General features: G+C 46.4%; 1 protein-coding gene across 10 annotated transcripts in view; it reads right to left on the reverse strand.

Annotated features, from left to right (window-relative positions):
* CUX1 (cut like homeobox 1) overlaps nt 1-24233 on the reverse strand; it is a 307807-nt gene that overhangs the window by 35945 nt on the left and 247629 nt on the right. For 6 of the 10 annotated variants that reach the window (XM_067472043.1, XM_067472044.1, XM_067472045.1 and 3 more), the window contains 4 exons: nt 21054-21359; nt 14260-14322; nt 10085-10273; nt 221-485 (listed from right to left, as the gene is read on the reverse strand). The exons of 2 other annotated variants lie outside the window; for them this stretch is intronic. In XM_067472043.1, the coding sequence (XP_067328144.1) occupies nt 221-485; nt 10085-10273; nt 14260-14322; nt 21054-21359 (823 nt within the window). The remainder of the gene's footprint in view (nt 1-220; nt 486-10084; nt 10274-14259; nt 14323-21053; nt 21360-24233) is intronic. 2 more of the 10 variants (XM_067472046.1, XM_067472041.1) reach the window with 1 other exon arrangement.

Here is a 24233-nt window from a genome sequence, read left to right on the forward strand (position 1 = left end):
ACGTGGTCGGATCCAGGTGGTCCCACACCTGCGGTTCCCAAACCTATTCCCGAAGAAGACGTTTTATTTATTTTATTTATTGCATTAATTTTTTTAATTTATTTACGGCAATTTTATGGTGCCCTCCTCAGAGATTCTGGCCGTGAGGGCCTTCGACAACACATTAAGGCTGGCTTCACAACCAGGACGGCACGCCTCACTCCCGAGGGGGGACATGTACCTATAATTGTGGAACCAGTTAATGACAGTGCTGGTCTTCAGGTTGAGCTGCGTGGCCAGTTCTTCAATGGTTTTTGGTGATGGGTATGGCTTCTGCTGGTAGGCGCGCTTCAGCGCTTCCTTCTCCTCGGGGGCCAGGACCACGCGGGGCTTCTTCAGCTGGTGCTGGGCCTGCGGACTGGCCCCTTGGCTGTAGTCTAGCCCGGCTGAGGCTGACTCCGATGGCTGGCTGTCGCTGACGGAGCTGTGCCGCCGCTTCATGTACGCTAAAGGACAGAAGAAGGAAAGAGGTGAGTTAGAGGGGGGGAAATATTTTCAAAAAACATGTCATTACTATGGTTGGATAGGAAGATTTTATTATTTCACAATCACGATATAGAAACAATAAGGAAAAGAGACAAGAAGAGTTTCCCCACCATAAAGTCCCATTCAGACTTGGTTTAGCCTCTTTTTTTATCCTTTCCAATTCTGTGCTTATTTCCCTCTTATATCTGTTCTTTTTTTGCCCCCTCCATCCGGGAAGAGTTATACCTCTATTTTAACTTTTGTTTTGTTTGTTGGATCATAGAGATGGCCTACACCTTCAAAACATGTTCATAGAGATGTGTAGTATTGGTAGAGTGTCACTTTTGGAGGTTCCTGTGCTGGCCGGATGAAGAAGGACAGATGAGAGAGGAATGTGCTTCTTGCAGTGTGCCGAGATGTGAACGGACATGATTGATGATTGTCTTGTATATATTGTGTTAAATAAAGATCCCACAAATGAACATTATGTTTTTATTTATATAGATGGTCTTAGCGATTTTAATGCATAATTATAAATTTCCTGTTTAGATTTTATGATTTGGTTTTACATGTATCGATCATGGTATCCTTCTGGGCCGTCTCTCTGGGATGGGTCTCGGGGGCACGGTTCTGTCGTGGCTCCGTTCCTTCCTGGAGGGTCGATCCCAGATGGTGAAGCTGGGAGACACCTGCTCGGACCCCTGGCCTTTCACCTGTGGGGTCCCGTAAGGCTCTATTCTGTCTCCCATGCTTTTTAACATCTACATGAAACCGCTGGGAGAGGTAATCCGGAGTTTTGGAGCTAGGTGCCATCTCTATGCGGATGACACACAGCTCTACTACTCCTTTCCACCTAACTCCAAGGCCTCTCAGGTGCTGGACGAGTGCCTGGCCGCTGTGTCTATCTGGATGAGGAGGAACAAGCTGAAGATCAATCCCGACAAGACAGAGGTCCTTCTGGTCGATCGCAAACCTGACCGAGGTATAGGGTGGCAACCTGTGCTGGACGGGGTTACACTCCCTTTGAAGTCACAGGTCCGCAGTTTGGGAGTCCTCTTGGATTCTATGCTCTCGCTTGAGGCTCAGGCGTCGGCGTCGTCTGGGAGGGCTTTTGAACAACTGAGACTTGTGCGCCAACCGCGACCGTACCTCGCGAAGGCAGATCTGGCCGGAGTGGTCCATGCCTTGGTCACCTCCAGATTGGATTACTGCAATGCGCTCTACGTGGGGCTGCCCTTGAAGACGGCTCGGAAGCTCCAACTGGTCCAGCGATCAGCAGCCAGGATGCTAACGGGGGCCCCTTACAGAGAGAGGTCAACCCTCCTGTTTAAGGAACTCCACTGGCTGCCGTTTATATTCCGAGCCCAATTTAAGGTGCAGGTGCTTACCTACAAAGCCCTGAACAGTTTGGGACCAGCCTACCTGCGTGACCGCATTTCCATGTACGAACCCACGCGTTCTCTTCGGTCATCTGGAGAGGCCCTGCTCATGATCTCACCAGCGTTGCAGGCGCGCTTGGTGGGGACGCGGGACAGGGTCTTCTCCGTAGTGGCCCCCCAACTCTGGAACACCCTCCCCAAAGACCTTAGACAGGCCCCTTCTTTGGCTATCTTCAGAAAGAACTTAAAAACCTGGCTTTTCCGATGCGCCTTCCCAGATTAGGAAATCTCCACTACCGAGTCCCACAAGCACTTTACCAGAACCAATGATTGCTGCACATCGCACATCGCACTTGCCCTAGTAACCCTCTATACACCTCCTGTCAAATCAGCACTTTTAATCCTTGTACCCACCTTTTGGCCCGGCCCAGTTTTATTGTGTTTTAATGTACTGTGCTTGTTGTTTATTCTGCTTTAATTTGTTTTAATTGTTTGATTTGCTTGATTGTATTGTTATGTTGTATTGTTGTGGCCTCGGCCTGTTGTAAGCCGCATCGAATCCTCTGGGAGATGCTAGCGGGGTACAAATAAAGTTTAATAATAATAGTAATAATAATAATAATAAATGCATGTTAGACATTTTGCCAATCCGTTGGATTGATCCTCCCACATCACTCTTTAAAACTCCCATGTCTAGACATACCCTACTCTGTACACGCCCAGGGTTTTAAAATTTTAATCTACATTTGGCACTGCCATCGTGTTTTAAATCTTTTGTATGTTGTTGCTTACATGTTTAACTGTATTATTTATATTGTTTTATTTGCTTGCTTGGTTGTTGATATATTGTTGTATTTGTACTTGACGGGCTTGGCCTCATGTAAGTCGCCCGAGTCTCTTTGGGGAGATGGTGGCCGGGCATAAATAAAGTTTTATTTCTTCTTCTTCTTCATTATTATTACTAGCCATCCCCTGCCACGCATTGCTGTGGCCCACATGGAGGTTGTGTATGGGAGGTTTGGCCCAATTCTATCACTGGTGGGGTTCAGAATGCTCTGTGATTGTAGGTGAACTATAAATCCCAGCAACTACAACTCCCAAATGTCAATTTTCCCCAAACTCCACCAGTGTTCACATTTGGGCATATTGAGTATTCGTGTAGAGTTGATATTTGGATGTAGGTGAACTACAACTCTAAAAACCAAAGGACACTGCCCACCAAACCTTTCCAGTATTTTCTGTTGGTCATGGGAGAACTGTGTGCCAAGTTTGGTTCAATTCTATCACTGGTGGGGTTCAGAATGCTCTTTGATTGTATAATTCCCAGCAACTACAACTCCCAAATGACAAAATCAATTATTTTTGAGTGAAGGACATACATTGGGTTGTTAGGTGTCTTCTGCCCAAATTTGGTGACAATTCGTCCAGTGGTTTTTGAGTTCTGTTAATCCCACAAATGAATATTACATTTTTATTTATATAGATGATGATGATGATGATGATGATGATGATGATGATTATTATTACGTTGTAAACCACTTTGAGTCTCCCAGGGATGAGAAAAGCGGAATATAAATACAGTAAACAAACAAACAAATAACAAACATCGGGACTGTGAGAAGCTGGCTGAGTCAGCTGCATTAAGATCACTACTGACCAAAAGGTCATGAGTTCGAAGCCAGCCCGGGTTGGAGTGAGCTTCCAACCAATTTGTGTAGCTTGTTGTTGACCTTTGCAGCCCAAGAGATAGTTGCATCTGTCAAGTAGGAAATTTAAGTACCACTTATGTGGGGAGGCTAATTTAACTAATTTACGAGGCCATAAAAATCTCCAGCAAGCATGCAAAGAATGAGGAAGTACCTCATCAGTGTCAGAAATGGACGGTGAAGCGACGGCTCCCCTGGTGACCAGAATACTCTCATGAAAAAAAACTGGATTGTTCAATAGCCTCTGAGTGTCTGTCTATATATGTTGTGAGTCTATGGCAGGGGTCGGGTACCTTCGGCCCTCCAGGTGTGGTGGACTTCAACTCCCACAATTCCTTGAGGCTCGGCATTCGCCCCAAAGGCTTACCTTGGCCCAACGAGGTTTGTTTGGCTCTTTTTCATGGAGGACGGGCAGCAAAGGAGGAGAGACGAGCGTAACGTAGCTGTGCAGATGGCGACGAAGGATGCGGAGCCCACAGACTGGCCTCGGAGGGAGAGAGCGGGCGGAAACCCCTGCGGGCAACACGCCTCCTCGCCGCTTCGGCCCTTAGCAACCGCCCCACATGGACCCCCTCCCTAGCTATAGCCACTTTGAACTGCAGGTCACATGTTACTAGCAAGGCTATTTCTAGTGCCACAGAACTTTCTTGTGCCCCTCTCCCCCAAAATGCATGGCAGGACACTACAGGGCCTGGCCATGCCCCTCTGTATAAGTGTGACATCCCCCCCCCCCATTTTGTCCAAGAGGACAACAACATTCCCTGTCTCTGTAAACAGCGCAGAGCCCTTTCCCTTTGCCTTCCCTTTTCCCCGACAAGCTCTGCACGACGTCACTCAGCCGGCGTCATTGCTAGGGAGGGGGTCCATGCGGGGTGGTTGCTAAGGGCCGAAGCGGCGAGGAGGCGCGTTGCCCGCAGGGGTTTCCGCCAGCTCTCTCCCTCCGAGGCCAGTCTGTGGGCTCCGCATCCTTCGTCGCCATCTGCACAGCTACGTTACACTCGTCTCTCCCCCTTTGCTGCCCGTCCTCCATGAAAAAGAGCCAAACAAACCTCGTTGGGCCAAGGTAAGCCTTTGGGGCGAATGCCGAGCCTCAAGGAATTGTGGGAGTTGAAGTCCACCACATCTGGAGGGCCAAAGGTTCCCCATGCCTGGTCTATGGCATTGAATGTTTGCCATGTATATGTACATTGTAATCTGCCCTGAGTCACTTGCGGAGTGAGAAGGGCAGAATATAAATACTGTAAATATATATATATATATATATATATATATATATATATAATGCCGAATGAGGCTCCCTCCACTAGAGGAATATTCTCACTGAGCTGGAAGAGGCCACCCTAAGGGCCCTCCAGCCCAACCCCCTTCTACCAGGCGGGGGAATGCAATCAAAGCACTCCTGACAGGTGGCCAACCTGCCTCTGCTTAAAGACTCCAAGGAGGAGACTCCTAGGCTATGCATTCCACTGCTGCACCATTCTTGCTCCTCCCAATGTCCGTGTGGAGAGAGACTCTTTCCTGTAATTTGAGTTTTGAACAATCGGCTCCTGGTTGAGACCACAAGAGGGCGCTTGGAGGCCGGGAAATCTCAGCACCCGGAAGGATGCCCAGGCCCGAGAAAGGCTTAACAGAGGAGAGGAGAGGCTTCCCTCCTCCTAGGTGAGTGGTTCTCGCCTAGGAGGTCTTTTGGTCTACAATTCCCAGAAATCCCAGTTTACCAGATGTTAGGATTTCTGGGAGTTGAAGGCCAAAACATCTGGGGAGAGAACCACTGACGTAGATGGAAGGCCTGGGCCATTTCAGCCCTAGATCCACGCCGATTTCGGACCTGATTGAGAGTCCGCAGAAACATGCAGGCCGTCCCCAAGTTACGAACAAGATTGGTTCTGCAGGTTTGTTCTTAGGCTGAATTTGTACGTAAGTGTAACTCCAGCCACACATACACATTTATTTATTTATGACATTTATATGCCGCCCTTTCCACCCCGAAGGGGACTCAGAGCAGCTTGCAATATATATATACATACAATATATTATATTATTAGAATAACACCATATCAGTATTCTATATTACTACATTGTACTATACAATTATATTGTAATATTATTAGTAACTAATAGGCTTGGGCAATCCATGGTTCTAAAGTACTTACAAAACTAAAATTCAGGTCGTGAAAATTTCAGAACTCTAACAAAACTCTCAAAATTTCATAATAAATGGCAGTTCCTAATTGGTTCTGTCATTAAAATCACCAATAATGAAGTAATAATTAAATTTTGAAAGTTTTGTTAGAGTTCTGAAATTTTCACCACCAGAACTTTAGCTTTGTAAGTACTTTAGAACCATTTAGAACCATGGATTGCCCAAGCCTAGTAACTAGCTGTCCCCTGCCATGCGTTGCTGTGGCCCAGTCTGTGTATATGTGTTTTGTGTGTGTATATATTTGTGTATATGTGGTTTTGCACATGCATTGTAATGTATTTTTGATTTTTTGGCTTTTTAAAGCTTCTCCTGCTGTGTTTTTCAGTGTTTTTATGAGTGATGGCCACTTGTTGGCCTGAGAGGTGCATTGTGTCCAAATTTGGTGTCAATTCACCCAGTGCTTTTTGAGTTATGCGCATCCCACAAATGAACATTGCATCTTTATTTATATAGACTAGTTGTCCCCTGACATGCGTTGCTGTGGCCCTGTCTGTGTATATGTGTTTGTGTGTGTACATATATATGCATATATGTGTGTATATATTTGTGTATATATGTGTATTTGTGTATATGCGTGGTTTGTGCATGCGTTGTAATGTATTTTTTATTTTTTTTGGCTTTTTAGGACTCTTCTGCTGTGTTTTTCAGTGCTTTTATGAGGGATGGTCACTTGTTGGCTTGATAGGTGTATTGTGTCCAAATTTAGTGCCAATTCGCCCAGTGGTTTTTGAGTTATGTTAATCGCACAAATGGACATTACATTTTTATTTATATAGATACTAGCTGTCCCCTGACATGCATTGCTGTGGCCCAGTCTGTGTAAATGTGTTTTTGTGTCTATATATTTGTGTATATATGTATATATATGTGTGTTTGTATGTATATATGTGTGTGTGTGTGGTTTTGTGCATACGTTGTAATGTATTTTTTTGTTTTTTGGCTTTTTAGTCTCTTCTGCTGTGTTTTTCAGTGTGATGGTCACTTGTTGGCCTCATAGGTGTCTTGTGTCCACATTTGGTGTCAATTCGTCCTGTGGTTTTTGAGTTATGCTAATCCCACAATTGCACATTACATTTTTATTTATATAGATTACATCTAATATAAAATATATAATTATAATACCATATAATTATTAGTATTATATTGTATTACATTATAATATTATAAATATTATATGTATATACAATATATTATATTATATTATATTATATTATATTATATTATAAGCATAGCACAGGAGACAAGGTGGAATATACATATTCCTCCTCCTTCGCGACCAATGTCCTGTCTGTTGGAAATAGTAACCTTCCAAGCCTCCACTAACTGTTTGTAAATATATATAATTGTTAACCTATACCAGTGGTTCTCAACCTGTAGGTCCCCAGATGTTTTGGCCTACAACTCCCAGAAATCCCAGCCAGTTCACCAGCTGTTAGGATTTCTGGGAGTTGAAGGCCAAAACATCTGGGGACCCACAGGTTGAGAACCACTGACCTATACTGTATGTGGAGCCCTCAGTGGCTGCTGAACTTACTGACCAAAAGGTTACAAATTTGAATCCGGGAAGCGGGGTAAGCTCCCGCTGAGAGCCCCAGCTTCTGCCAGCCGAGCAGTCCGAAAACATGCAAATGTGAGATCAATAGGTACTGCATCTTTGAGAAGGTAACGGTGCTTCATGCAGTCATGCTGGCCACATGACCTTGGAGGTGTCTACGGACAACGCCTGCTCTTTGGTTTAGAAATGGAGATGAGCACCAGAGTCCCAGAGTCGGACACGACTGGACTTAATGTCAGGGGAAATCCTTTTGCAGCTAAAAGGTAGTGATTTTGTCAGTGCCAATTGTTTTTAAGGGCTGACCATGGTCTTTAGGTGCTGCACCCAGTGTGCCTATTACCATAGTTATGTGCCAATAATAATAATAATAATAATAATAATAGTAATAATAATAATAATAATAATTATTATTATATAAGCTTTGGATAGCATAGGGAAGAGTTGACACCCCTATTGTGTTTGTTTTGATGCCTGTGGCCGTTCAGGAGATTTCACCATACTTTCTGTCCCTGTGAGAAATGGAATGTGAAAAATGTGGCTTGTTGTGGAAACAAGGGTAGGGGATGAAGCCTCACTGGAGACCCTTTTCCCCCATGATGACAACTCTGTTAGTATGTAATGTTATATGGAATGAAAGTTCCTTATAGTTTAAACGGTGTGATTTCAGAAATGTATGGGTTAAAACATAGAGATGTGTAGTATTGGTAGTGTCACATTTGGAGGTTCCTGTGCTGGCCAGATGAAGAAGGACTGATAAGAGAGGAATGTGCTTCTTGCAGTGTGCCGAGATGTGAGTGGACACGACTGATGATTGCCTTATATATATTGTGTAAAATAAAGATAAGTGCCGCTTTCCGGTGAAAGCTGAATCGAAGGAGTCCGGTGGCTTTACCACTTTGTGGTAAAGTTCGAGCAGAACTTGGAAAGTTGAAGCAGCTGAGATAAGGATGGTGATTTATCTCAATTTTCAACAAACTCTTCCAGGAGTGGATTTTCCTTCCTTCCTGGGGGGAAGGGGGGGGGGTTTCTCACTTCCTGTTGCCCCCCCCTTCTTAACTCGGGAGTCGTTTGTAAGTTGGATGTAACTCGGGAGTCATTTGTAAGTCGGACCAAACTCTGTACAAAATGCCCTTAGAAGCACTTTATTTTTCGGATGCTGTTAAGATGGTCCAGGAACCTGTTGAGTTCTTCTTCTCCATGGCTCCAAATGGTGAAGGTGTCATCCACATATCTGAACCATATAGTGGGCTTTTTGGTTGCTGTCTCCAGGGCTTGTAGAAATTAGCTATGACCGGACTGAGAGGGCTCCCCACATAGCTACTCCATCTTTCTGTTCATAGAACTCATTGTCCCACTGAAAGTAGCTGGTGGTGAGGCAATGGTGAGGGAATGCCACAGTAATCATGCATACAGAACAATACAAGGAGAAGGTCAGAAAACTCCTGGATCCTACGATATACAGAAAACTTAAACAAGACCCAACTTCCAAAATAACCAGAAAAACCAACACTCTGATTAAGAACTCCTCAATCAACTTTGACATACGACAACAGCTATGTAAATCGGAAGCCCTTCCACCTAGGCTTTATGGACTCCCAAAAATCCATAAGGACTCCACCCCGCTCGGACCCATCGTGAGTGCCATTGGATCCCCCACGTACGACTTAGCAAAATTTCTTGCTGCACAGTTACAAAGCCATATTGGGCTCACTACACACTACATCAAGGACTCAGCCCACTTCATCGAAAAAATCAGCAATCTCAAGCTAAATACCAACGACAAACTGATCAGCTTCGATGTGGTATCTCTATTTACCATGGTCCCGGTAGCAGACACCATGGCACTCATCAACCAGAGGTTCCCAGAAGACATCACGGCTCTGTTTCACCATTGCCTCACCACCAGCTACTTTCAGTGGGACAATGAGTCCTATGAACAGAAAGATGGCGTAGCTATGGGGATCCCTCTCAGCCCGGTCATAGCTAATTTCTACATGGAACACTTTGAAAAACAAGCCCTGGAGACAGCAACCAAAAAGCCCACGATATGGTTCAGATATGTGGATGATACCTTCACCATTTGGAGCCATGGAGAAGAAGAACTCAACAGGTTCCTGGACCATCTTAACAGCATCCACCCAAACATCCAGTTCACCATGGAAAAAGAAAATGAAGGAAGACTGCCTTTTCTAGATGTCCTAGTCATCCGCAAACCAGATCAACAAAGGAGAAAAATTGCCTCCAGAACATGGCCATATAACCCAAAGTATTATTATTATTATTATTATTATTATTATTATTATTATTATTTTACTGACACAAAAGCACAGTATGTCACAGCAAATGAGATCTATATGCTGGATTTTGTATCACAAAATCACAACTTGAACACTTCCTAAGTGTCTAGGACTGTGTGATGTATTTTCGAATGATGTGCGCAGATCCAAAGAAGGTGGCCTTTTGTTTATTATTATTATTATTATTACTATAACTCAAGGGTGGCCTAAAATCAGGTTGTCCTGAATCAGTGTGCACAGGAAGTCTCACTTCAGGAAATGCAACCGTGGAGCTACCTATAGAGCTAACTCCAAGCACAATGTTTACTATGAGTGAGCTGGAATTGTGATTCAGAACTTAGAGCAGAATGGGGTTGGACTCTACGCTTCTATGGCTCTAAGAGAAGCACCAATTCAAGAAGCAGTTTGAGAACCAAGGTGACTGTTGTGGCAGGCGTTACCTTTCTTCTCCATGCGCTTCATGTCCATCAGCTTCTCCACGTTGTTGGGGTCGTTGAGCCAGAGCTGCATGCGGACAAAGGGCTCCCGTCCCTTGAGGCTGAGCTTGTGCCAGGGCTTGGGGCGGGCGAGCAGGTCCGAGACGGAGCCCTGCGTCAGGCCCAGGATGGTCTCCCCAAACAGACGCTGCCCTGTAAAGAGACCACACCGCAAGTTGAGTTTGCGCTGCCAGTGGGAAAGGCAAAGGGTTCAGGAAAGAGAAGGATGGCAAACATAAAGTGCAAAAGGCCTCCAAGAAGTGGAAACCCCAAGAGAAGGTGTTTGGAGATGACCTGGTAAGAGTGCGGCAGGACCACCCCAAGGAAGGAGGAACCATCCCTAGGAAAGGTGCGCCGTTCTCTCAAAGCCATCGGGAGCGGTTTTGAAAGCCGTCACAAAAGAATCAGAGCGCGCTATGCGGCACGGGAGTTGGGGCAACCCTACCCTTGAATGCTCTCCCACTCAAAATGCAGGAAACTATAGGCCACAAGGCAGGGGACTCAGAGCACACTCCCAGGATGTGACTCTTGATTTTGCCCAAGATGTTGTGATTCTGGCTCCGATTCCCTTTGCCTAAGCAGCTCGGGATCAATAGGAGCATAGTGTCTAGATCTAGGGAAGTCATGCTACCCCTCTATTCCGCTTTGGTTAGACCACACCTGGAATATTGTGTCCAATTCTGGGCACCACAATTCAAGAGAGATATTGACAAGCTGGAATGTGTCCAGAGGAGGGCGACTAAAATGATCAAGGGTCTGGAGAACAAGCCCTATGAGGAGCGGCTTAAGGAGCTGGGCATGTTTAGCCTGAAGAAGAGAAGGCTGAGAGGAGATATGATAGCCATGTATAAGTATGTGAGATGAAGCCACAGGGAGGAGGGAGCAAGCTTGTTTTCTGCTTCCCTGGAGGCTAGGACACGAAACAATGGCTTCAAACTACAAGAAAGGAGATTCCATCTGAATATGAGGAAGAACTTCCTGACTTTGAGAGCCGTTCAGCAGTGGAATTCTCTGCCCCAGAGTGTGGTGGAGGCTCCTTCTTTGGAAGCTTTTAAACAGAGGCTGGATGGCCATCTGTTGGGGGTGATTTGAATGCAATATTCCTGCTTCTTGGCAGGGGGTTGGACTGGATGGCCCATGAGGTCTCTTCCAACTCTTTGATTCTATGGTTCTATGATTTTATGATTGTGCCGGTGTTTCCTCCTGTCTCAACTCACTTGGGGCCGATGGAGATCTTTAAATGCCACTTGGACATTAAATAGCAGGCTCCTCTCTCGCCAGAACAGTCGCCACATGGAGAGCTACTCCTTCTCCAGGCCTTTCAAGAACGGGTGTGTTGTTGCACTTACATTGCTTTTCTGCCCTCCCTCCATACACCGCTGGGTTTTGATTACATTATGTATTTATTGCTTGACTATATCTGTATGCTGCATTTTGAGTAGTATGACCAACCCGCCAACCCAACCACAAAACCTGGATATCTTGGGATGTTCTGAGTAGACTAGAGCTCTGCCTGGTATTGCCTGAAAGTAGGGTCTGCCCGAAGTTAATAGAATTTGTAAGTGGGGTGCACCTGGATTTCTGATCTAGCATCTAACTCTGTTGCCAGAGTTATTATTTGTTCTTCTTTTTCGTTAAGGGGTCATCCATGCGCACAAAAGGTCACCCCGATTCGTTGGATGCCTATCTGCTTCCTCGGGTCTTCCTGACCCACGGAAGGTCGACGGCTCCCTTGTTTTTCGACCGGGAGACTTTGTGAAACCACTGCACGGTCTCCTCTGGAGAAAGGCCAGAAGGCGACCGCTCTAAGGTCCGAAGCACAGCAGGTTTCGAAAGGAAGAATGTCAGTTGCAAGATGAATCGGATGGGAAAGTGGGATATAAATCTCCCCAATCAATACAGTAAGGCAGGGGTCCTCACACTTTTTAAACAGAGGGCCAGAGCACAGTCCCTCAAACTTTTGGAGGGTCGGATTATAATTTGAAAAAAACATGAATGAATTCCTATGCACACTGCACATATCTTATTTGTAGTGCAAAAAACACTTAAAATGATCAAAATGAAGAACAATTTTAACAAATATAAACTTATTAGTGCTTCAATGAGAAGTGACTGCCCTGAGTCGCCTGCGGGCTGATATGGGCGGGATATAAATAATGTAAATAAATAAGTAAGTGTGGGCCTGCTTTTGGCTGATGAGATAGGATTGTTGTTGTTGTTGTTGTGTGCTTTCAAGTAGTTTCAGACTTAGATTGACCCTGAGCGAGGGCCGGGTAAATGACCTTGGAGGGTCGTATTCGATCCTCGGGCCATAGTTTGAGGACCCCTGCAGTAAGGAAACAAACCAATATTCTTCGGGACCTGTTGCAGCAGATCAAGGAGACCAGTTCTGTTGGCCAACTGGTATCCATGCTCTGCCGCCTGGGCACCTGATATTGCCAGCCAGGCCCTGGTTCGGGACTCTCTTCTGCAGGTCCAGGGAACGGAAACCCCTGCCACACTGTTCTCGCCAATCTTTCATGCCACAAAGCCCCCAGGAACCCCAAAATCCCACCAAAATGAGCAATATCAAGGAGTGACCCCGCACCCCGGGACCAAACTCAGAGGCAGATGTAAAAGGGCTTGCTGTGACATTCTCTTGTGGTGCCTTCCTTCCGTACTCCCCATTGCGCTTTTGCCTGGGAAAACAATGGGGTGGGTTCCTCCTGCCACCCGAGGTGAGGACCTTACAGCAGAGATAATGGTTACAGAGGTCGGCAGCAGGCGGAAATTATTTCTCTGCCACGTCTCCGCAGGCAGGGCCCAGCTCTTGGAGCAGGGCACTTGCTTATGCTGCTTGAACTTGGGCTCCGCGGCAACGTCTTTCCATTAAGATAATCAAAGCCATTCAATCAAAGATCTGGGCGCTCTGCCTGCCTCTCGGCACTGGCGCCTTCAGGAGAGCACACTCGTCCTCTCTTCGCTCCGGAAAGAAGGGGGCTCTCGCTCTTGTTGTGGAAGGAGGGGTGCAGGTGGCTTTGTTCCCCCTTCAAAGGTTTTGCAAAGTCTGGGATGCCTGCCTTTCTTGACCAACCTTCCTTGCACTCGCTCTGTGGGAACGCAGCCGGAAGCAACCCAACACAGCGTCCTTCTTCCTCAGATTCAGTGACATCACACCCCTTCTCCCTGCTTGTCCCCTTCCCCGAAATGCCATTTGCGCAACCATCTTACTAAGGCAGTGTTTCCCAACCCGTGGGCCGTGAGACCTAAAATAAAGTGCACGGCTCTAGATTACTAAATATGGTTTTCTGTGGGCGAGCAGATGGTGTGGTGGAGGCTCCTTCTATGGAGGCTTTTAAATAGAGGCTAGATGGCGATCTGTCGGGGATGCTTTGAATGGATTTTCCTGCTTCTTGGCAGGGGGTTGGACTGGATGGCCCATAAGGTCACTTCCAACTCTATGATTCTATGACTATGTTGTGTATCAGAAACTAGAGCAGATGTGGTCTATCCAATGCCATTTTCTGACTCAGCACAACAAATAATCAAATCTAAAGTTGACCAAAACCAAATTCTTAACCCTAATGTTGGAGAGTAGTCCCTGGTCAAAAAAAGGTTGGGAGCCACTGTACTAAGGCGAAAAGGCTGCTGCTTCCTCCACAAATTATAGATTGTAGAGTTGGAAGGGACCCCAAGGGCCATCCAGTCCAACCCCCTTCTTTCTGCCAGAGACAAAAATGTACAATCCAAGCAATCCTGACAAATGGCCACCCAACCTCCCGAGAAGGAAGGAAGTGCTAGCGGACTCCAACGCAGCACAGTCCTCTGTCGAAGAGCTCTAACAATTAGGAAGTTCTTCCAAATGTTTAGGTGGAATCCATGGCGCATATGTGTCCTAGTTAACAGAGCAGCAGAACACAAGCTTGACTCTTTCTCCTCAATGGGACATCCTTCCCAAGGACCAATTTCCGACTTCCGACTTCACACTGAAATCGGAAGAGCAAACCAAGGGGCCTGGTCTGAGGTGAGGGGTCTGGGCCGGGACAGTTACAGATAACCAGGGGCCTCAAAACCAAGGTGCCTCCTCCTCCCCGGAGAAAAGCTAGCCGTATTTTTTGAGCAAACAGAAGGCAAAAAAAGAGAAAAATATTGTTCCACACCTAATGCAAAGGTTGGGGTACATTTCTTGCCTCTTCTGCTGCATTTTAGGCTTGTCAGCCACGCTGTAGAAAAACAAAAATCATGGAGGGGAGGGAAAAAAAAGATTTTATGTAAAAAGTGACATCAGAACAGAGAGTCAAATCACAGCACGTTTCCCTCCTGGAGCCAAGAGGACACCCAAGTCAGGGACCCTGGTTTTCTGCGCATCCTGAAACCGGACTCGGAGCAGCCGCCGGGCACCTCCGGTCCCAAAAAAGGGGTCTCTCTATCTCTGGGAAAGGGATGGGGAGCGGGGGAAGGAAGGATAACGTTGCCCTGCCTGCCAAGGTTTCCCAGGACTGAAAGAGGCTCTAGCGGAAAGAGGGGCACGAGGGTGCTCCCTGGCCTCCTCCTGCTCCGCAGAACCCACTGCTCCCCTTTTGCACGAGGTATTTCCATTTGGAGCCCAACCGAGTTTGCAATTGTGATATCCACGGCCTCGTTTGTGTCATCTATTCCGCTCACAACGAACCCGCTGGGACTTGGCTTGGGGTTGGGTTGGCGGTTTGCTGTGGCTTTTGGGTGTTCCTGGTTGCAGAATGACTGACAGTAAACCAGTGTCCCCGCATAGAGCATGCAATGGCAGTGCATACAAAACCCTAACGGCAACCCTTTCGGAGTGGCAGGATGTCACGTTGCCCGGGCAAAACAAAAGCAGCAAGCAATTTCGTCCCAAATGGATGGCTTAAGCTACAAGTCCTGGAAGGTCCGGAGCACAATTCTAACATTTGCAGAGAAGGACCCAGGCTCTCTCTCTCTGTGTGTGTGGATGTCTGTGTACAGGCAGCCCCCAAGTTACAAACAAGAGAGGTGCTATAGGTACGGGTGGGTTATGAGGGGAATTGGCCTGGATGTTTTGGAGTTGTAGGTTCTGGGATGTACAATTTTCCCACGCTACTTTGTGGTTCGCTGTACGTGGACTCACCGTTTTGCGGATTTTTAAAATAAATATTAATATAAAATATTTAAATTACAACAAAGCAGACACTGCTATTGTCATGTTTCTGCTTTCATAATTTTAAAGAACTTGTTTTAGTTTTAATTCTTGTTGCGTTTTAAGGTTTATATTGGAAAGTGTTTATAAAGTTAGTATGTTACTGATGTCATGGCCTATGGCTAGTACAATAAACAATTCATTCATTCAATATTTAAATTACAACAGGCCTTTTAAAGGGAGGCTGGTGTGCGGTCCCTTGCATCCTGTCGATTTTTTTGTTTATTCCGTTGGTGACTCGGGCTGCAAGTGGACATGTTTTGTCCTCCTCCTTGGTTTCCCCCCCTTTTTTTCTTTCCTTTTATGTAATTTTGATGCCGTTGTTTATTGTTTATGCTCTGGTTTTATCTTGTTGTAATGGGGCTTGGCCCCATGTAAGCCATGTAAGCCGCTCCGAGTCCCCATTGGGGAGATGGTGGTGGGGTATAAATAAAGTTTTTTTAAAAAATGCAGACTGCCGGTGCCACCCCAGGAACATCCAGGACTGCCTCCCTGGCCTCTGCGGACCCTGGCAGAGCGGCGGCCTGAGGCCCAGCAGGGCTCTGGAGGTGGGTAAGGAAGCGCGAGGGCTAGACTGCACATGCACACTTCTTATGCATATGCTAAAATAATGTATAAATATTACAATTAATATGACGTCCCTACTTCATGGATTTTCACTTATCGCGGGTGGTCCTGGAACGTAAACCCCACAAAAAGTGAAGGAACACTGTATAGTTCACCTGCAAGCAATGAGCACTCTGAACTCCACCCAAGATGGACCTGGATCTAACTTGGCACACAGAGCCCACATGATCAGCAAAAAATACTGGAGGTCTTTGGAGAAGATTCACCTTGATTCGGGGGAGTTGTAGTTTACCTACATCCGGAGAGTGCTGTGAACCCAAATACCAATGGATCTGGACCAAATTTGGTACACATTCCTGATATGCCCAAATTTGAATACTGACATTTAAGTAGAATTTGTTTTTAAGTCAGAACCTGACTGTGAGAGTTGTTCAGCAGTGGAACTCTCTGTCTCAGAGTGTGGTGGAAGCTCCTTTGTTGGAGGCTTTTAAACAGAGGCTGGATGGTCATCTGTCAAGGGTGCTTTGAATGCAATTTTTCTGCTTCTTGGCAGAATGGGGTTGGACTGGGTGGCCTACGAGGTCTCTTCCAACTCTAGGATTCTAGGATTTTGTAAGTGGAACTCCAGTTTGAAGTATGTATGTTTAAGCTTTGGATAGCCTAGGGAAGGGTGAACATCCCTTTGGAATTTCTTTTGCTCTCTCTGCTCCTGTTCAGAAGACTTCACCTCACTTACTTTCCCTGTGATAACTGGAATTTGTTGTGGAAACGAGGACTGGTGATGAAGCTTCAGTAGAGACGAGGCATGTGCAGTCCATTAAAAAATGGTTCTAAAGTACTTACAAAACTGGGGGGCCCTGGCGCTTCATTTCTGAAGTGTTTCTAATGTTTTGGTGGTGAAAATTTTGGAATTCTAATGAAACTTCAAAATTATTTCGTTAATGGCGATTGCGCATGAGCATTAAGGAAAACATTACTATCAATGGGTAAACTTTAGGGGCTTCTCTCTCCCTCCTTTTTTGAGCTATCCTGTTGAAACTTGCTACAGTGGTAGAACACATTTACCACTATTAGCTCACCAAATTTCAGAACATTCAACTTACCCATGTATTTTAAGCGAATTTTCAAAGTTTGTATAAAAACATCTTTTTAATAATAGAGAAAATCCGTTCCTAATTTGAAAGTGTTGTTTCCTGTTTGATTTTGCGGTCTTTAATTTGAAAATAGTTGTTCTACTCCACAAACTTTGTTTTTGTGGCAGAAACGTTGTTAAATCTGGGGAGACTCAACAAAGCAAAATGTGCTATAGGGCAAAAAATTTGCAGTGTAATAAATTTTCACCATATTTTTATGACAGAACCAATTAGGAACTGCTATTTATAACCCAGGAACAGATATCATAGTACAGACCCCATCAAGGGACATCTAGACTGACCCCCTTCTTCTGGACAGAAAGGCACCATCCAACTATCCTGACATCCATATGCTTGCCTTATTGAGTTGGAGGAGACCCTCAAGACACCATCCCTATAGATCATTACTTTTTTTACAGCCCAATATAATCAATTTATCCCCCAAAAAGCAAAAACAGCAATCCCCTTGAATGCTGGTCTGTCTTTATGACACACAACCACATAATTGCACCTTAGCACAGACTTATACTATTACTTGCTTATTTTAGTCCTCTTTGCAGATTCAATAATTTTATTTATTATCATGACTGACTCTAAACGGTTGCCTGGCTGCCTTTCTTATGGCAATCACGCCAAAGTAAAAGGGCCAGTTTTTTAAAGCACTTTATTTTCTCTTGGCTTTGCAAAAGTAGCTTAATGCTTGCTTACTTTAGTTCTCTTTGCAGAATCTATCATTTTATTTACATCCAGGCTAACTCTAAATGGAGACTGCTGAGGCCAGCCCTCACTTGGGTTCTTCTGCCTCGTTTGGGTCCTGAGCAGCATTGCATTCTGGGAAATGTAGTTTACGGCAGGGCCTTTTGCTATCTCTACAATTGGGAGCCTGGCCTTCCAAAACTACACTTAAGATGGCAATGATTGGTTACGCCCAACAGCACCTTTCTTATGGCAGCGCCGGCGAAGATGGGGCCAAAGGAATTATTTTAAAAGGACATTATGTTCTTTTGGCTTCACCAAAGTTGCTGAATGGTTATAGTGAAAATTAAACTGTGTTTCAGTTTAGTTCTTTATTTACTGTTATAATTTTAGTGTTTTTTAATACTTGTAGCCAGATTTTGTTCATTTCCATGGTTTCTTTCTTTCTGTTGAAATTGTCCACATACTTGTGGATTTCAATGGCTTCTCTGTGTAGTCCGACACGTGGCTACACAAAACTCAAACACAGGGGAACTCCAGACAAGAAACAATAAGGAACAGTTAATCACCTCTCAACAAAGGATTCCTTCAGGCAGTAACTAGCCACACTTAAAAACTGTCAGGCCATCAAATGCTAATCAAGGTGGCCAATTGAAACAGTCATCCCTACCTCCAACAGACAAGAGTCCTTTCTCCCACTCTGGACATCATTCCACAGATATATAAACTTCACTTGCCTCATTTCCAACAGACCTCACAACCTCTGAGGATGCCTGCCATAGATGCAGGTGAAACATCAGGAGAGAATGCTTCTAGAACATGGCCATACAGCCCGGAAAACCTACAACCAAGTGATTCCAGCCATGAAAGTCTTCAACAATACATTGCCCACTCTATCCATCATGCCCGGCTGACCCCAGCTACCAGATGGAAGGCTCCACATAGGACACTTTTTGTTGGGTCCAGGTCTTCTCACTTGCTATCTATGGGTGCCCGGACTCAACTGGATACGGAGCGCCTGCAATGGATTCGGGCCTTCTTCTCACTTGCTATCTATCAGGGCTTTTTGCATGAGAATCTAGGGGTGTCTGGGCTCAACTGGATACGAAGCGCCTGCAATGGCAGTCCCAATGGTGGCCATTTGGATGACAAACTGCAGAGAGAGGAGATGGGACTAGAAGTCCACAGAGTTTCTCTGCTGCCCAACATGATGTGAATGAAGCAAGATTGGGCCTACAGAATTATTATCTCTATCCCAGTAACTCTTGGTTTTCTAAGTGACGTTTTACCGAGTGTGCATAGATCTCTATGTGGGATGGAGGTGGGCAATGTCCACTCTATCCATTATGCCCAGCTGACCCCAGCTACCAGATGGAAGGCTCCACATAGAACACTTTTTGTTGGGTCCAGGTCTTCTTCTCAGTTGCTATCTATCAGGGCTTTTTGCAAAAGAATCGACTGGATACGGAGCGCCTGCAATGGCAGTCCCAATGGTGGCCATTTGGGTGATAAACTACAGCGGGAGGAGGAGGAAGATGGGACTAGAAATCCAGTTTCTCTGCTGCCCGACATGATGTGAATGAAGCAAGATTGGGCCTACAGAATTATTATCTCCATCCCAGTAACTCTTGGTTTTCTAAGTGACGTTTTACCAAGTGTGCATAGCTCTCTTTGGGGCGGCTAATGCCAACTCTATCCATCATGCCCAGCTGACCCCAGCTACCAGATGGAAGGCTCCATATAGGACACTTTTTGCTGGGTCCAGGTCTTCTTCTCACTTGCTATCTATCAGGACTTTTTGCAAGAAAATCGACTGGATACAGAGCGCCTGCAACGGCAGTCCCAATGGTGGCCATTTGGGTGACAAACTACAGAGGGAGGAGGAGGAAGATGGCACTCTTTTTGTTGGGTCCAGGTCTTCTTCTCACTTGGTATCTATCAGGGCTTTTTGCTTGAGAATCTATGGGTGCCTGGGCTCAACTGGATACGGAGCGCCTGCAATGGCAGTGCCAATGGTGGCTATTTATTTGGGTGACAAACTGGAAAGAGAGAGAGGGAGGAGGAGGAGGAAGAGTAGGAGGTGAACAACAGTCCACAGAGTTTCTCTGATGCCTGACATGATGTCAATGAAGCAAGATTGAGCCTATAGAATGATTATAGTTAGGACGCTGCTCATGAGACCTGGTCTATCAGACAGACGGAGAGCAGCGACACACAAGGGTGACATTCTGCTGCACAAAGGAAGCCACACCATCCTGACTTCTACTTCTACTCCCACCATCAAGTATTCCCACTTTTCCCCTTTCCCGGGCCGGTTTTCCGACCTCTGGCAACCCCCCTTGGCGGCACAGGCGGAACGAGTTAAACCGTCTTCCTCCCTGCGTCCTTCCAATCTGAATACTTCCAAGCCACAGTCCTCTACCTTCACACACCTTTTGTGTTCTGCCGGAAGCTGAAAGGAGATTGCCTTTGAAGGTACATCTGATCCCACAGCAAGCGAGTGAAATGTGGCGACACTCCGCACGCCAGGCAGGAGCAGGGCTAAATTTTGGTAAGGCGGCTCGTAAGATGACAATCAAGAATATGAAGAAATTAAATTTGTTTAAATATTACAAGACCCCCCTGGATAACGAGCGAGTTTTGATTTACTTTTTCATAATCTTGGGATTAATTACCACAGCAACTGTCACTCATCCGATGAAGAAGGCAGAGATATTGGTAATTTGCACAGTGAGTTGGGAGAGGAAGCCAGTTTAGCAGGAAAAGGAATGCGGTTAGAACAGCACGTTAAACTGTCAGCTACAGTAGATCATGCCGACCAGAAGGCTGGCAGTTCAAAGTGGGTCGGGATGAGCTCCTGCTGTCAGCCCTAGCTTCTGTTTACCTAGCAGTTCGAAAACAGCAATGTGAGTAGATAGATAGGTACCGCTTTGGTGGGGAGGTAAAAGGCACCCCTGAAGACATGCTGGCAATTCGATCAGGAAAAATGGAACAAGAGCACCTCCCCATGGCCGAGTTGAGCACAGCCTCCAGATGCCAGAGATGAGAAAGAGGGAAGCCTTGCCTTTGTCTACGTACTGTCTGTCTTTGTTGTCAACTGCATAACGGCACTGAATGTTTGCCATATATGTATTCTGTAATCCGCTCTGAGTCCCCACAAGGAGATAGAGCGGGATATAAATAAAGTATATTAATTTACCCGCCTGCCAAGGACCCCTTGTGTTGTTCCTAAAGCAGAACCCGTTGCCTAAGCCAACTCTGAAAATCGCAGGGAAACACGAACACACAAACAAACACAAACACAGATCTGAAAGACTGGTCTCTCAGAATAACCTGAAGCAGGGAAGAAGATGACGAGGCTTACCAAGGTTGTTGTCCGTGAGCACCTCCTTGACCCGCTTGGTGATCCCGTAGGTGTCCAGCTCCGGGGACATGGCGACCAGTTCCTGGATGCTGAGCGAGGAGTGGCCGGAGAGGAGCAACGGGGCATTGGGCTGGGGGTCAGTGGCCGTGGAGGCCTCGCCGGGCTCCTGCAGCTTGCCTTCCTTGCCGCCCTCGATGGTGGGGCAGGGCTGCTGGACCAGTTCGGTCAGACTCTTCACCGACTCGCTGGAGCTCATGGGAGACTCTGGAGCAGGGCTGCAGCTGGCAGAGGTCTTTGGGGTGCTTTCTGCAGGGAGAAAAAGGGCAGGGGGAAGGCAGCGTTACCCGACGTGTCTCCGAACACTTCCCACTGTCATCGTGCACCCTCCAGCCTTCCTCATTTCAGAAGAAGGTTCCTCAAAGGCTTGTATGCATGGACCTCTCAGGTGCTTTATAGCCAGCTAACATACCCAGCGTTGTCCAGGTGCTGCTGCCTGCCTACTTTCTCCCTTCTCCAGTTCCGAGGCTTAACACACAATGTCTCCAAGGCAATGCTCTGGCAATGGTGGGCTGGCTCTCTTGGTAGCTCTTTCTCTCCTTCCTCCATTTTCCTCCTAGACCTTCTCCCTCTTTTCTTATTCTCTTGCATTCCCTCACACGTCTCCCCTCCCCTTTTTCTTCCTTTCTCTTCCTTCCTTTCTTCCTTCCCCTTCTTTTTTCTTTCCCATTCCCTCCCTTTCTCTTCCTTCCTTCCCCTCCTTTTTCTCTTTCCCCATTCCCTCCCTTTCTCTTCCTTCCTTCCCCTTCTTTTTCTCTTTCCCCATTCCCTCCCTTCCTCTTCCTTCCTTCTTTCCCCTTCTTTTTCTTTCCCCATTCCCTCCCTTTCTCTTCCTTCTTTCCCTTTCTTTTTCTCTTTCCCCATTCCCCCCCTTCCTCTTCCTTCCTTCCTTCCCCTTCTTTTTCTCTTTCCCCATTCCCTCCCTTTCTCTTCTTTCCTTCCCCTTCTTTTTCTCTTTTCCCATTCCCTCCCTTTCTCTTCCTTCTTTCCCCTTCTTTTTATCTTTCCCCATTCCCTCCCTTCCTCTACCTTCCTTCCGCTTCTTTTTCTCTTTTTCCATTCCCTCCCTTTCTCTTCCTTCCCCTTCTTTTTCTCTTTCCCCATTCCCTCCCTTTCTCTTCCTTCCTTCCCCTCCTTTTTCTCTTTCCCCATTCCCTCCCTTTCTCTTCCTTCCTTCCCCTCCTTTTTCTCTTTTCCCATTCCCTCCCTTTCTCTTCCTTCCTTCCCCTCCTTTTTCTCTTTCCCCATTCCCTCCCTTTCTCTTCCTTCCTTCCCCTCCTTTTTCTCTTTTCCCATTCCCTCCCTTTCTCTTCCTTCCTTCCCCTCCTTTTTCTCTTTCCCCATTCCCTCCCTTTCTCTTCCTTCCTTCTTTCCCCCCTCCTTTTCTTTTTCTCTTTTCTTGTCTTCGGTCCCTCCTTTCCCCTCATATGCATCTCACTTAGCTGCAGGCAAGTTGCTTCCCTTCCTTTCTTGACCAATGACATCACAGAGGCCACTTCACCCTCCACAACCAGACTGCTTTGTCCCTTTCCTTTTCTCGGCTCTTGGGCCTGAAAGGGATTGGTTTTCATCTATCTATCTATCTATCTATCTATCTATCTATCTATCTATCTATCTATCTTTTTATCTATCTACCATATTGATATATCCCGCCTTCCTCACCCCGGAGGGGACTCAAGGTGGCCTTACAAAAGGCAGCAATTTGATGCCACACACACACACAAATAGATCAAATAAACAATTACAATGAAAACCAAAATTATTAAAATGGTCAATTAAAATCACGCCAACCAAAACATAATCCAGGGCCGTTCTACGCCCCTCGATTGCATTATGTATCCCTTCCAATGTTTCAAGATGGCCATATTGACAACCACAGATACTTTTCGGGGTCGTGCTCCTCCTTGGCACGGAGACTACACTCCATTCTAGGAACAACTCGAACTACTTGTGCTTTGAAAGGGAAGAAATTCTGAATTATGTTTTGCACAGAGTCCACAAGACCCGAGGGAGAGGGCTTCGGCCTCCCTTCCGGGACACATCCCGCATTTCTGCGTTGACTTTCACGATCTCTGGAGATCAGTTGTGAATGGGCATTAGACAACACGCTTCATATGGAAGAGATAAAATTGGTCGCTGTGTTTTTGTTGTTTTATCACTTTGGGCTCTTGGTGCTAAGGCTAATAAGTGACTCTGCTATACATTCATTGAAAGGGTCTTTGTGAGCAGGGGAAAGCATGGAATTCTGTTGTGCAATAGCACAATGACAAAGAAAACTATTCTCTTCTACAAAAAGCGCTCCACGGGATCAGGCCTTGCAGCAGCCATGATGGAGGCTTGTGGGACACACAATGGAGGGCAAAAGGAAGTGTTCTCCTGTAGAAGGCCCTTGGAAATCGTGTCATAACAGATACTACTACTACTACTTTTAGACTGCAACTCGCATACTTTCCCAGGTATCACGGCCACAATCCCCCTTTGTCTGCCTGCCCCAATCTCCTTCCCTGTGGCTTCACCGCATGCCTCCCGTTTCTCACATTCATAGAATCATTGAGTTGGTAGAGACCTCATGGACCATCCAGCGCAACCCCATTTTGCCAAGAAGAAGGACAATCGCATCCAAAGCACCCCAGGCAGATGGCTATCCAGCCTCCGTTACAAAGCCTCCAAAGAAGGAGCCTCCGCCACACAGAAGGAGCCTCCACCACACGGAAGGAACCTCTACCACACGGAAGGAGCCTCCACTACATAGGAGACTTCACCACACGGAAGGAGGCTCCACCACACGGAAGGAGCCTCCACCACACAGAAGGAACCTCAACCACACAGGAGACTTCACCACACGGAAGAGCCTCCATCACATAGGAGACTTTACCACACGGAAGGAGCCTCCGCCACACGGACGGAGCCTCCACCACACGGAAGGAGCCTCCACTACATAGGAGACTTCACCACACGGAAGGAGCCTCTACCATGCGGAAGGAGCCTCCACCACACAGAAGGAGCCTCAACCACACAGGAGACTTCACCACACGGAAGGAGCCTCCATCACATAGGAGACTTTACCACATGGAAGGAGCCTCCACCACACGGAAGGAGCCTCCACTACATAGGAGACTTTAC

This window comes from Anolis sagrei, chromosome 11 (genome assembly GCF_037176765.1).
Source record: "Anolis sagrei isolate rAnoSag1 chromosome 11, rAnoSag1.mat, whole genome shotgun sequence".
Classification (NCBI taxonomy): domain Eukaryota; kingdom Metazoa; phylum Chordata; class Lepidosauria; order Squamata; family Dactyloidae; genus Anolis; species Anolis sagrei.